This window comes from Pseudoliparis swirei, chromosome 19 (assembly GCF_029220125.1).
Source record: "Pseudoliparis swirei isolate HS2019 ecotype Mariana Trench chromosome 19, NWPU_hadal_v1, whole genome shotgun sequence".
In the NCBI taxonomy this organism is placed as follows: domain Eukaryota; kingdom Metazoa; phylum Chordata; class Actinopteri; order Perciformes; family Liparidae; genus Pseudoliparis; species Pseudoliparis swirei.
Window position 1 is genome coordinate 6,555,561 of NC_079406.1, and position 14,238 is coordinate 6,569,798.

Sequence of the window (14,238 nt, forward strand, 5' to 3'; positions counted from 1 at the left end):
CATAATATTATAACGTAATATACAATAATACTTTTGAGCAATTCGCAAAGGCTCTTGGAGTCCTTGAATCCAATGCAAAAAATCTCTCACTTGAATACTCACAAGTTTGAGTCAGGTACCTGAAAAGATTATTTAAAACAGTCAAAACTAAGTTTGATATGGCCAACATGTTTTGTTTTATGAACACGGTGAACTCCTTCGACCTACTCTGGGCATTCTGTCCCTCACCCTTAATGAACCAACTGTAGTTCTAAATGAGAAGTGACTGTCCCCAAAACTGCCTTCTTACATCACCGTAGTTGAACATTTCCTGCATGTTGATGCCTTCCGTGTTGAGAACCGTCTCCTTCTCTCCGTTCTTCGCCGTGGTTTCTCCCAGCAGGCAGCGCGTCAAGCCCTTGGTCTCCATGATGACGGCGTTGTGAGCCAGCGCCGACAGCACCGAAGTGAGGTCAAAGTGCACTTTGCACACCGGTAGGACCAGGTCAATCTAAGAGGCGGAGGGGGAGGGGGGAGAGGAGAGAGTTGGATCATGGGAAGGGACGTGTGTGCCCCCCTACCTAGGGCTCGGTACGCAATATCCTGAATACAAACCAAGGCCAACGACTAGCCTACACATGTTGCTGTAAACGGTAAAAAAGGGTTTGATTATGCTTCTCTTCGCTACTTCTAGCCATGGTTGGGCTGTTTCCATATTGCCGCAGGACTCCGTGAGGCATTAGCAGTTAACCTATTTATCAACTCGCTCAACAAACTTCCTAAAATAACCATCGCTTGCTGTGTAACAAGCACTTTGAAAAGAAAAGAGTGACTTTAAACACGGAACGAGATACAGTGCATCCGGAAAGTATTCACAGCGCTTCACTTTTTCCACATTTTGTTATGTTACAGCCTTATTCCAAAATGGATTAAATTCATTATTTTCCTCAACATTCTACACACAACAACCCATAATGACAAAGTGAAAACTGTTTTTTGCAAATTTTTGCAAATCTGTTAAAAATAAAGAACGAAAACATAACATGGACATAAGTATTCACAGCCTTTGCCATGACACTCAACATGTAGCTCAGGTGCATCCTGTTTCCACTGATCATCCTTGAGATGTTTGATTGGAGTCCACCTGTGCTAAATTCAGTTGATTGGACATGATTGAGAAAGGCACACACCTGTCTATATAAGGTATCACAGTTGACAGTGCATATCAGAGCATAAACCAAGCCATGAAGTTCAAGGAATTATCTATAGACCTCCGAGACAGAATTGTATCGAGGCACAGATCTGGCGAAGGGTACAGAAAGATTTCTGCAGCATTGAAAGTCCCAATGAGCACAGTGGCCTCCATCATCCGGAAATGGAAGAAGTTTGGAACCACCAGGACTCTTCCTAGAGTCGCCCAGCCAGACTGAGCGATCGGGGGAGAAGGGCCTTAGTCAGGGAGGTGACCAGGAACCCGATGGTCACTCTGACAGAGCTCCAGCGTTGTTCTATGAAGAGAGGAGAACCTTCCAGAAGGACAACCATCTCTGCAGCACTCCACAAATTAGGCCTGTTTGGTAGAGTGGCCAGACGGAAGCCACTCCTCAGTAAAAAGCACATGACAGCCCGCCGAGAGTTTGCAAAAAAGCACCTGAAGGACTCTCAGACCATGAGAAACAAAATTCTCTGGTCTGATGAAACAAAGATTGAACTCTTTGGCCTGAATGCCAAGCGTCATGTCTGGAGGAAACCAGGCACTGCTCATCACCTGGCCAATACCATCCCTACAGTGAAGCACGGTGGTGGCAGCATCATGCTGTGGGGATATTTTTCAGCGGGAGGAACTGGGAGACTAGTCAGGATTGAGGGAAAGATGAATGCAGCAATGTACAGAGACATCCTCGATGAAAACATGCTCCAAAGCGCTCTGGACCTCAGACTGGGGCGACGGTTCATCTTCCAACAGGACAACGACCCGAAGCACACAGCCAAGATAACAAAGGAGTGTCTTCGGGACAACTCTGTGAAGGTCCTGGAGTGGCCCAGCCAGAGCCCTGACTTGAACCCGATTGAACATCTCTGGAGAGATCTGAAAATGGCTGTGCACCGACGCTCCCCATCCAACCGGATGGAACTTGAGAGGTTCTGCAAAGAAGAATGGGAGAAACTGCCCAGAAATAGGTGTGCCACGCTTGTGGAATCATACCCAAGAAGACTTGAGGCTGTAATTGCTGCCAAAGGTGCTTCAGCAAAGTATTGAGCAATGGCTGTGAGTACTTATGTACATGTTATGTTTTCGTTCTTTATTTTTAATAAATGTGCAAAAAATTGCAAAAAAACAGTTTTCACTTTGTCATTATGGGTTGTTGTGTGTAAAATGTTGAGGAAAATAATGAATTTAATCCATTTTGGAATATGGCTGTAACATAACAAAATGTGGAAAAAATGACTAGAATGGGCCAGATTGCATTCTATTCATTACAACGACTGTTCCTTTGTATTTTTTATGAAAATTGCAGGGCAAACTACATTAGCCAAAATTACTCTTGGGCTCGTCCAATTGGTGTGACCATTTGATGTCTGCCTGACGAAATCCTCAATTGTCTCTTTTTTGCTGATGTAATTAAATAGTCTACATTAGCTAAAGCAATTATTGGGCTCGTCCGGGATTTGAACCCGGGACCTCTCGCACCCTAAGCGAGACACACTGACGCACGCACACACACTTACCTCACACCAAAGCTCATGCTGCTGATCATAGCGGTATTGCTCTATTGCCGGGTTGGACCCCAGGACGGAGTTGGTCCTCATCTGATCCAACGTCTCCTCGGAGTAACTTCCCGGTTGCTTCGTCCTTCTCGTCGCCTTTCCCTTTCCTTTTCCCCTCGTGGACAACTGCTGTGAAACATCCAGCTGGGACACCTCTGGCGTTGGCTCCTCAGCCGCGGTCGCGGCCGCAGCAGCTTCATCCTCCTCCTCCTCATCTTCATCTTCTTTATCCTCGGCATCGTCAACTCTGTCCTCCTCCTCGCTCTCATAGTCTACCTGCAGAGGCAAACAGAGATGGGCGTTTACGGTATACGATTTGCCGTCATGTTTTTAATCAATGTTGACCTCTGAACTCCCTCTAAGCCCCACAAAGTATGCACATTTCTTTACGATGGGCAAAACTACACCATTTAGAAGCTGTAACAAAACGGCATTATCGTCAGATTTGCATCTTTCCGACGGTCCTCGCGACGAACAAACCTAAGCTTAAAACTCGGAAATCATCGGAAAAATTTTATTCTACACGTCTCATTTAAAATATCACCCCGAAAAACATTGCTTTATCAAGGAGGGGGCGACAACAGTTCTGTAAAATGTGAATAGTATATATATATATATAAATCATTTATTTTGCAGGTAGAGCCTCCTTTTTATGAGTTTATGGCATGTTAACTGTGTTGTACGTCCCCGTTTCTACATAGACTCAGTGAGGCATTAGCAGTTACCCTAACTATAAACATCCTAAAATTACCATCACTTCCTGTGTAATGAGGACTTTATGACTTGATGAACGGAACGAGAAATGTAAAGCACCAGAAAAGAGGAAGTGTATGTCGTCTTCGAAGAGGATTTACTGACAGTGCCTGAATTTCTGTTTGGTTTTTGTGCGCTAGAGGGGAGCGGCTACATATTCAATTCAATTCAGTTTCAATTCAGTTTATTTGTATAGCCCAATTTCACAAATTACAAATTTGTCTCGGAGTGCTTTACAATCTGTACACATAGACATCCCTGCCCCAAAACCTCACATCGGACCAGGAAAAACTCCCAAATAACCCTTCAGGGGGAAAAAAAAGGGAAGAAACCTGGAGGAGAGCAACAGAGGAGGATCCCTCTCCTAGGATGGACAGATGCAATAGATGTAATGTGTACAGAAGGACAGATTTAGAGTTAAAATACATTCAATGAATATGACAGAGTGTATGAATAGTTCATAGTAGGCATATTCCACGATGGAGACCTCCACGATCCATCAGGCAGATGGCGGTGGGGAGGAGGAGTGGGCGGAGTCTCAACAGGACAGTGGCGTAGTTGGTAGCAGGAATTCCACGACCCAGACCTCGATGATCCATCAGGCAGATAGGATCTATGTCGTCTCATAGGGTCCGATGACCCCATGAGACGTGAAGTCAAAAGGACTTCCTGGGAGAAAGCAGAGTTAGTAACGTGTGATTGAGAGATGAAAATTCATCCTTAAGGAGAGAAAAAGAGGAGATAGGTACTCAGTGCATCCTAAACGTCCCCCGGCAGCTATAAGCCTATAGCAGCATATCAAGGGGCTGGACCAGGGCAAACCTGATTCAGCCCTAACTATATGCTCTGTCAAAGAGGAAGGTCTTAAGTCTACTCTTAAACGAGGTGACTGTGTCTGCCTCCCGGACTGAAATTGGAAGCTGGTTCCATAAAGAGGAGCTTGATAACTAAAGGCTCTGGCTCCCATTCTACTTTTTAAGACTCTAGGAACTACAAGTAGTCCCGCATTTAGTGAGCGTAGCTCTCTAGTGGGGCAATATGGTACTACAAGCTCCTTAAGATATGATGGAGCATCACCAATCAAGGCTTTGTAGGTTAAGAGAAGAATTTTAAAAGTGATTCTTGATTTTACTGGGAGCCAGTGCAGAGCAGCTAGTGCAGGAGTGATGTGATCTCTTTTCTTAGTTTTAGTGAAAACACGAGCTGCAGCATTCTGGATCAACTGGAGGGACCTAAGAGATTTATTAGAGCAGCCTGCTAATAAGGAGTTGCAGTAATCCAGTCTCGAAGTAACGAACGCGTGAACCAATTTTTCTGCATCTTTTTGAGACAAGATGTGCCTGATTTTTGAAATATTACGTAGATGAAAGAATGCAGTCCTTGAGATTTGCTTTACGTGGGAGTTAAAGGACAAGTCCCGATCAAAGATAACGCCAAGATTCTTTACAGTGGTGTTGGATGCCAGGGCAATGCCGTCTACAGAATCCACATCACCAGATAATTGATCTCTGAGGTGCTCAGGGCCGATTAAAATTACTTGGTTTTGTCTGAGTTTAACATCAAGAAGTTGCAGGTCATCCATGTTTTATGTCTTTAAGACATGCTTGAATTTTACAGAGTTGGTTGCTCTCCTCTGGTTTTATCGATAAATATAGTTGAGTGTCATCTGCATAACAATGAAAGTTTATGGAGTGTTTCCTGATAATATTGCCCAAAGGAAGCATGTATAAGGTAAATAAAATTGGTCCAAGCACAGAACCTTGTGGAACTCCGTGATTAACGTTGGTGGTTATCGAGGCGTCATCGTTTACAAATACAAACTGAGATCGATCTGATAAATAGGATTTAAACCAAATTAGTGCCGTGCCTGAAATGCCAATCGACTGCTCCAGTCTCTGTAACAGGATGTCATGGTCAATGGTGTCGAATGCAGCACTAAGGTCTAACAAGACCAGGACAGAGATGAGTCCTTTATCTGCTGCCATTAAGAGGTCATTTGTAATTTTCACCAGTGCCGTCTCGGTGCTGTGGTGTTTTCTAAATCCTGATTGAAATTTCTCAAATATTCTACAATCCGTCAAGCGGACCGGATGAGTGTTGAGACATGCCGAGGAATAATGAATGAGCTGAACGTTTAAGAGATTTCGAAACTTTCCGAGTCCGGGAACATTGAGTGTTTGTTGCTCAACCCGTCGGGTTTGTTTCCTCCTCTTTACTTTAGTGTTCCTGGTCAAATTTATAGCTTCTCTCACCAGCATAACCGTTTTCAGCTGTGCTAACATGATTGCACCAGAAGGGTTTAAGGGTTTTCTATTCCTCCATTAGTCTTCTAAGGCGATGAGCAAACACAATGTACCATTAGAACACTGGAAATGGGCCTCTATACATCTATTTAGATATTTTATTAAAAACCAGACGGTTCCACCTAGAATAGTCATATTAACAATATAGTGTATTTCTGATTAATTTAATGTTATCTTCATTGAAAAAAAAATCTACGTTTTTTCTTCTTTTTAAGTGACCCTAAGTGTTTGTGGTGTGTGTGTTTAAAACTATAAATGTCGTAAAGTGAGACTAGACTGTCTCATTTTACTCTGAACACAGAGTAAGGGACTGATTTTCAGTGCTTTTATATTTTCACAGTAGTTATTCATGTAAACCACGAGTCTGAGACATTGTTAACAGCTTTGAATGGGTGTTGAATACAATTAGGTGAACAATGGTTTTTGAGTTGAGAGACTTAAGAGCAGTTAAAACAGACAGATTGGTTAAATCTGGCCTTTCATTGAGCTAGAAGTTTGATGAACAACATTTATATTTAAAATAAAAATAATTATTAATGTCTTGACTATATTTTCTATTCATTTGATAAATCAAAGTGTGAGTTTTCATGAAAAACACCAAATTGTCTGGGTGACAACAAACTTTTGAACAGTAGTGTATAACTAAAAGGTACTTTATTGAACCTCAGAACTTCAACGTGAGAGGCTATGGCTGAAACAAAGTAAGACCAAGAACATACGTGCTGTTCAATAACTCTGCACATGCCACCTGATGTTTGTGTGTAGTACATATGTATCCCCAGTGGCCATGATGGAGCACCGTGGGGCCCATGAACTACGCCGTCACTGTGGCAGCCATTTTGGCCAGTGGCATCCACTGAGGGGGAAGCACTGAATTTGACACGGCTGCGTTTTTATTTGCATCTAAATACATATTTTGGATTAGTGCCCGTTGTGTCTTTCTACATCCACCCGGTTCAGCAGGTGCCTGCGGTCTTTTTTACCCATTTGAAAATGTCATTGTGCGTGTCAAATGTAAATCTGGCAGGTGTGGTTCACGTGGGGGGGATGGGCACATGAGCACAAGTTCGAGGTAGCTTCCCATTAAAAAAACACCTGTTTTTTTCGTTTGGCTGTTTTTCATCTGATTAATGACAATCAAAGGGCGACTGTGGGTCAGTTGTTAGCAGGTCCGTCTTTCAATTGTCGATCCCCGATTCAAACCCCGGCTTTGCTAGCCCTGGTCGATGTGTCCTTGAGCAAGACACTGAACCCTGAATTGCTCCCCGCAGCTGTTCTGCAGTGTATGATAAAGAGTCAGCAAAATGAACTGTGATGTGGTGATCTAGTGTTTCCCATTCATTTCCTATGTCGGTCACTTTTGACCGGGAGCACCACAGGTGTTACAAAGTTGACTAAACCACCGTAGTCAACAATTGTACATGCTTAAAATCCCTAGTGTGGAGGATATCATCAGGCCTCGAGGCGATCGGATGTAGAACACAGTATGATTGATCACACGACAGAAGGGTTAACCCATATTGTGTTTCACCCGTCGTCCTACCTCCTCCTCCTGTTTGCCTTTGCGCTTGGCGTCCGAAGCGTCGGCGTCTCCTTCGTTCGCCTGGTCATCAACGACCTCTGGCGCCACTTCTTCCTCGCCGTCCTCCAACTGAGATGTTCGACATGACAAAGACAATTTTTCACATTCACTTTTGGGGTTTTCAAGGGAATGAAGGAAACGTTCAATCTAAAAACGCTGAAACAGACAAAAGGCAAGCCAATGAAAGACAGACCCCTGCTGGTTCGGCTGGTCCATCGTCGTCGTGGTCCCGGTCTCTGGCGGAGGCCTTCCTCGTTTCCATGGCGAGGGACGCCAGCTTAGCACTGCGCTTCTTAATGGCTTCAAGCAGGAGACGGAAAAACCTGGGAGGACAAAACAAGTTAATATCAGACAAGTACAGATCCTACTGGATTAGTTTTAAGTGACCATTGATATTTGACCAAATAATAATATTATTCTCCGGTAACAGCCGCCACCCACACTGACTCGCCTAGTTTCCATGTAGTGGAGGATCTTTTGGGGTGACAGCAGCTTATCGTCACTGTAACGCTCTGGAGGCAGGAACTGAAAGCTGACTTTGAACAACCGAAGCTTTTCGTTCTTTTCAATCCGCAAAGTTTCTACCACATCCACCTTCTGCAGCACCTGCACACACACACACACACACACACGCACGCACAGAATTGAGGTCTTCTCTTTAATTCCCCTACACCTCTCAAATGCAACAGTTGGAGTAAAGCACTCAGGTAAGGACATCTCCAAACACAATGAGTATCACAACAAATGCACGGGGAAATAAAAGAGGCAGGAACAAATACAGGGTTCATACACATTTTTTGACCACTGGATTTCCATGACTTGAAAACAAATTTCCATGACCAAAGATTTTGTGAAATCTTGGTCCATACATGATAGTGTATTATCCCTGAGCTACTGTTGCTGTGGTCACCAAATTTTTTCAGTCAAGGTGTGCAAAAAAAAATTTGTGCCACGAGTATGAGAGCGTATGCCTGCTTATATTTTGAGCGTCTTTCTTTTAAAAACATAGGAATTATTTAAAACTCAGCGTAAATGAACATGTGAATATAACAAATGTCCATGACTTTTCAAAATAGTTTGTGATTACATTATTTCATAGACTTTATCAGGCCTGGAAATAACTATTTTAAAATGTTAGGACTTTTCCAGGTTTTCCATGACCGTACGAACCCTGCGAATACTAGCATCGGAAAACAAGCAACACAAAAAAATTAAGAAAGACACCAAAGAAAGAGGGGAGGGAAGATGACGAGATAAGTGAAGCAGACCCCTCACCTCAGCCAGGCAGACTCTGGTGAGTCTCTTTCGGAGTGTCTTGGCCCTCTTTAGGGCTTTCTTGGTCTTTAGCACTGGGATGCTCATCATGGGGGTCTTAATGTTGGAGCTGGCCACCATCAGGATCTCTCTGAGTCTGCAGAAAGAACGAGACGTGAAGAGAGCGAGTGGAGCAAAAAAGGCGGAGGACACGACAGACTGCACTCACACATGCTCAACAACACAACCGTTTGCTTCTCACACTTCTGTTTCTCCTTCTTCTCCCCATTCTGTGAAACCAACGCCGGTTTCTCCGCGCCGCTCAAAGAATTCTGTGTGTGCCCTGGACAACGTGTTCATCAGTATGTAAACAGGTCGTTACCGGGGTATTCCCAAGGTCACGTTCATCTCTCCTCTGCCGGCGAAGTGGAAGGTGTTGAGGGTCATCTGGGTGGACGGCTCGCCGATGGACTGGGCTGCGAGCAGGCCCACCGCCTCGCCCGGATCGCACAGCGAACGCTGCCACTTGTAGAGCAACAGCTGCCGGAGGCTGGTGACCCACAGACAGACAGAAAGAGAGAGAGACAGATAGATATATACTTTATTAATCCCCAAGGGGAAATTTGTCGTCACAGTAGCAGCACCAATAAACTAAACACACGAGAATAAAATATTTTTAAAAAACAGGGATGAAAGATATAGATGTATACAAGTAAAATATAAAATACAAAATGAAGTATATATATGTATATATATACACACACACAAACAAATATAATACAATGACTGTGCAAAGTATAATATAAAATAAAATATATATGTATATATATATATACAACATATATGCATACACAAATATAATACAATACTAATGACTGCAGTGTTAAATTAAATTAAATATAAAAATATTAAATATAGACAGAGTGTGCAAAATGCAAAGTGTGTGTATGTGTGTAGTGTAAATAAATGAAATGTGTGCAGTGCAGATCAACATAGTGTAAATATGAAGTTATTATTACAGTTATTGCACTAGGATCTGGAGTGAGAGGCCATGACCTTCAACTCGTCACATTTCTTGGTTTCATTAAGTTGGAATGCATTTCTTTGCCGCCCAGTCATTTTACCTGTGGGTGTCCACGGCGTCTCGGCTCCGCCCGGCCTCGTTCTGAAGGTACTCCTCGGTGATGCTGTGGAAGGTCTCCGACACGGAGCCGAAGCAGACGTCGGGCTTCAACAGGCCCAGGGAGGGCCCGGGGCAGCGGGAGGTCTTGCGGCTGTATTTCGCTCGGTTCGGCTCGTCCAGGGAGCGCCACATCTCGATGAGCTGCAGGGTTCAGAAGGGGTTAAAAGGTCAGCGGTCTGTATGCACGGGGGTGGGAGTGTCAACACCCACGGAACTCGTCAAGATGGCTTCTCTACATGTTAATAACTAGAACGGGCACTCGGTAGAGCGCATACCTTCACATATCACAAGATTGGGCATTGAATTATGAACATTTTGGCATTAGTTGCATGCCAATTGGATACAAATTTACCGTGCTATGGTAAAAAGAAGATTTTGACATTTTCATGACCTTGACCTTTGACCCGATTGATCCCAAAATCTAATCAAATGGTCCCCGGATAATAACCAATCATCCCACCAAATGTCATGCGATTCGGTTTAATACTTTTTGAGTTATGAGAGTAACCCGATCGATCCCAAATAATCAAATGGTCCCGGATAATAACCAATCATCCCACCATTCATGCGATTCCAGTTTATGGTCCCGGATAATAACCAATCATCCCACCAAATTTCATTTAATACTTTTGAGTTATGAGAATACACGATCAAATAAATAAATACACGGCGATCAAAACATAACCTTTCAATGCAAAGGTAATGACCTGCGACTCTGCATCATTTCTGCCGTAGCAATCTGGATTCGTTGGTTCTGCAGTCTTCTTCAGCTTGGCCAACTTCTTTTGAGAAAACAGCAAAAACGCTCCTGAAGATTAAAACACATAAACATAATTATTACAAACAAATACAGAATACTATTACATTATTGACCTCCTGCTCAACCTGAACAGCTCAATGGAGGATTTTTTTAGAGCCGTTTTATTGACCTATTCTGAATTATGTACAGTACCAGTCAAAGGTTTGGACACACACACCCGCCACAAAAGATTGATCCACTTCAGGATGGAGAGGACTGTATCTGTATTTGTCATGCGTTTAGGCTGTAGAAAGTCCTCTTCACAAATATATGGTATTTTGTATGAAGGAGTTTGGAAAAAAAGTTGTGTTTAGTAGATGAAGAACAAAACGCTGTACAACGGTTGGACCAGACTGAGAGGGCAGAAAGAGAAGAAGATCCCTTTGACCAACAGTTCGATGAGAATAGAAGGAATCACCAGTAATTGGTCAAATTATTTAAAAGCTTCGCATAAAAAAGTGCAGATTTTTTAAAAAGGAATAAGTTCCTGTTTCAAGTTCACAAAAATAGTTTATCCAAATTTTAAAAAGGAGGGTTTTTGGGGGGGACATAGTTGCAACAGTATTCTCCCCTGGCGTGTTCTAATGACTTTGACTAATCACAAGTTTTATTGAAGTAATTCTTATTCTTTCGGGGTCAAAACTATTACAAATATAAACACATTTAGTGTGTGAATTATACTCTTTTTGTCTCTAAAACCGTTGTCATTGAAGGAAAGAAATACAACACACCAGGTGTGTCCAAACCTTTCACTGGTTAACATTCAGCACAACTCAAAGATATGACTGTGTGTTAGTCAGTCAACTTAAAGCCGCGTCTGAAACAAACGTCTCTGTGTTTCAGGATAACGTTGCTGCCAAACCGGACGCCGTTCTCTACCTCTGCGCGGACACGCCCCCTCTCTCTTTGCTTTCCAGCTCTGGATGGACGCAAAGTGCCGGTTGGCAGCCTGAGGGTCCAGGCGGGCCAACACCTCGTCCAGGCCCTGGGAACACTTGATGACCTGCCGGGGAGCGGGGGAAGCACAGTCAATTGTTCATTTTCATCCAGGGTTTTGTGAACGCTGGTCTTATTCAAAACAGCGATACCGCCATTGTCTGATGTTTAAAGTTAAATGGATGAAGAGACTCCACTCGGGGCTGGAATCATATGAAAACAAATATCTCACATGCATGGACTAGTCCTGCAGAGGAACAGGTGAAGTAATGAATGCATTATAAAGACATTTTAAATAGTTGAATACCCTCTAATATAACTATTTGATTCGGCTGGGGAAAAAATATCCCATGAAGATGTTTAGGCCTTCCTGTTTCTAAAGCATTCCAAAGTGAATAGTCCTTCATAGTATAAAGTAAACGTTAGAAATCAGTTTAACACGATCAAACCATCAGGAATGAAGCAGCGTTATAGAACGGGACGTGACTTGGGGTGTTATTATTATTAGCCCATTTAAATATAAATATCATCTTGAACATAACTCCAGCTCTCTTGAACTGTTCATTTAAAAAATTAAAAAGGTGATTTCTATGATAAATATAATATATATATATATATATATATATTTTCATACAGCTAAAAGCTTTTATAGAACTTCAACGTGAGAGGCTATGGCTGATACAAAGTAAGACCAAGAACATACGTGCTGTTCAATAACTCTGCACATGCCACCTGATGTTTGTGTGTAGTACATATGTATCCCCAGTGGCCATGATGGAGCACCGTGGGGCCCATGAACTACACCGTCACTGTGGCAGCCATTTTGGCCAGTGGCATCCACTGAGGGGGAAGCACTGAATTTGACACGGCTGCGTTTTTATTGTCGTCTAAATACATATTTTGGATTAGTGCCAGTTGTGTCTTTCTATATCCGCCCGGTTCAGCAGGTGTCTGCGGTCTTTTTTACCCATTTGATAATGTGTCAATGTGCGTGTCAAATGTAAAATGCGTGTACATTTTCGAGTTATCTGGCTGAGGAAACCATGAACACCAATGTCAATACACTTTCTCCAAACATGACAGAAACTGCCAATAGCTACTTCAGCATACTTTCAACGGTGCAGCCATGTTTTCAATCTCAGAACGGGTTCAGCAAAGCCAATCAGAAGCCTTTCATTGTTTGGTTAAAAATTTTTTTTTTTTAAATACAACAACATCTGCGAGGCAAAGACTCCATGATTACACACTGAGAAAAATAAATAAAGAGAGACAAAATGCATTTAATTCATTTCCCTAATGGTTTGATTTCCATCGGCTTCATGCATGTCCGTGTTGTCAACAACAACAACAACGACAACCCATCTGAGTTGTGCTCTGTTTTTTACCTTGTAGTTGTCCTCGATGAAAGACAACTGCTTTTGCTGCAGGAACGGCGTCTTGGGGATATCCAGTCCGTCTTCGCCGTACAGGAACTGGACCACGGACCCATCGCTGTCCCTCACCGTCAGATCGTACTGCACCACCAGGCCCTCCAGATGCTTGATGACACATCTGCAGAGGACGGGAGAGAGAGAGACGGGGGCGGCAGGGTCAGTGGGAGGAGAGGAACATTGGAATGTGGCAACTGTGAAGTAACAGTGCCGTTAGGGGATGTTTGTGTGTCGTACATTTTTATCCCCAGAGCTTTCAGTTGCACTTCCGACTGAGCAGGAGTCAGTTGGAGTCGTGTTTCCATTTCGAATTATAAAGCTCTTCGTAATTTATTACCGCTAATATGAAGTTCTCGTCGGGAAAACAGGAAGGAAAGCCCGCCTCTTGCTTGATCCGATTGGCTGCCTTGGCCGAGTGTGACATTGATGAGCGGTGCGCCTCCGCGCCTCGCGCTTAAAGTTGAGAATATTTTAACTTTTACAAACGCAAGAAAAAACTCGCCGCGCGGCGTTTAAAAGGCGCGTCTGAAAGGCGCCGTACCGTATGGAATCAATGGTTTTGCTAGCGACGCGTTTTTGAGAGTCGCGTCTGGTGTGATCGAGCCCGTAGGCTCCTGAACGTCATCGTTTTAACATACAAAGCTTCTGTTGATGTTATATTTTGGATGGAGCCTGGGTCAAGGGGTAACCCTTACTCCTTTGAGTTATTGAAATGGTGTGAGCGCCACTGGAGCGTGAGCCAGTTAGTGCACCCCCATTGCACGCTGTGTGAGAATGCACAACTGTACCTGTGGTTTGAACTGTTTGTTGTGTAAAATGTTTTTATGAATAAACGAATCCCACAAGTGTTACCACAGAATTTCTGAATTTCTTCTGATGGGTAAAATGAGAAATGTAAAAGCTGATGCCAGTGGTCTTCATTACAATATACTGTATAAATATTTTACATATACTTTGGACACCAGATATGAAAAGACCTGTATGCAAACGATGAAAACCAGTGAAGCAAACAGACATTTTTTTAACGTTACCTCTGCAGGTATCCTGATCTGGATGTTTTCACGGCGGTGTCGACCAGTCCCTCTCTGCCAGCCATACAATGGAAGAAAAACTCCTGGAGAACCATGAGTCGCATGGAAACAATACCCAGTTTAGTTTCACTCTTAAATTCACTGAGTGAGCCCAATGTGAGCAAGATTCACGAGAGGGACGACGCTGATCATCGGCTTCAATTCTGCGGGAATCTCCTC

The 14,238-nt window shown here is 43.3% G+C and overlaps 1 protein-coding gene and 2 non-coding genes across 3 annotated transcripts in view; all 3 read right to left on the reverse strand.

Moving 5' to 3' along the window:
* polr1a (RNA polymerase I subunit A) overlaps nucleotides 1-14,238 on the reverse strand; it is a 33,581-nt gene that overhangs the window by 3,303 nt on the left and 16,040 nt on the right. Inside the window, exons 23-34 of the mRNA XM_056439916.1 lie at nucleotides 14,020-14,102; nucleotides 12,944-13,109; nucleotides 11,502-11,625; nucleotides 10,531-10,631; nucleotides 9,765-9,964; nucleotides 9,023-9,190; nucleotides 8,662-8,797; nucleotides 7,838-7,992; nucleotides 7,580-7,709; nucleotides 7,348-7,455; nucleotides 2,710-3,024; nucleotides 290-490 (exon numbers count right to left, since the gene is read on the reverse strand). Of these exons, the coding sequence (XP_056295891.1) occupies nucleotides 290-490; nucleotides 2,710-3,024; nucleotides 7,348-7,455; nucleotides 7,580-7,709; nucleotides 7,838-7,992; nucleotides 8,662-8,797; nucleotides 9,023-9,190; nucleotides 9,765-9,964; nucleotides 10,531-10,631; nucleotides 11,502-11,625; nucleotides 12,944-13,109; nucleotides 14,020-14,102 (1,887 nt within the window). The remainder of the gene's footprint in view (nucleotides 1-289; nucleotides 491-2,709; nucleotides 3,025-7,347; nucleotides 7,456-7,579; nucleotides 7,710-7,837; nucleotides 7,993-8,661; nucleotides 8,798-9,022; nucleotides 9,191-9,764; nucleotides 9,965-10,530; nucleotides 10,632-11,501; nucleotides 11,626-12,943; nucleotides 13,110-14,019; nucleotides 14,103-14,238) is intronic.
* LOC130210257 (small nucleolar RNA SNORA5) lies at nucleotides 6,558-6,694 on the reverse strand. The gene has a single exon (XR_008834779.1). It is a non-coding gene; the product is annotated as a small nucleolar RNA SNORA5 (small nucleolar RNA).
* Nucleotides 12,296-12,432, reverse strand: LOC130210255 (small nucleolar RNA SNORA5). Its single transcript, XR_008834778.1, has one exon. It is a non-coding gene; the product is annotated as a small nucleolar RNA SNORA5 (small nucleolar RNA).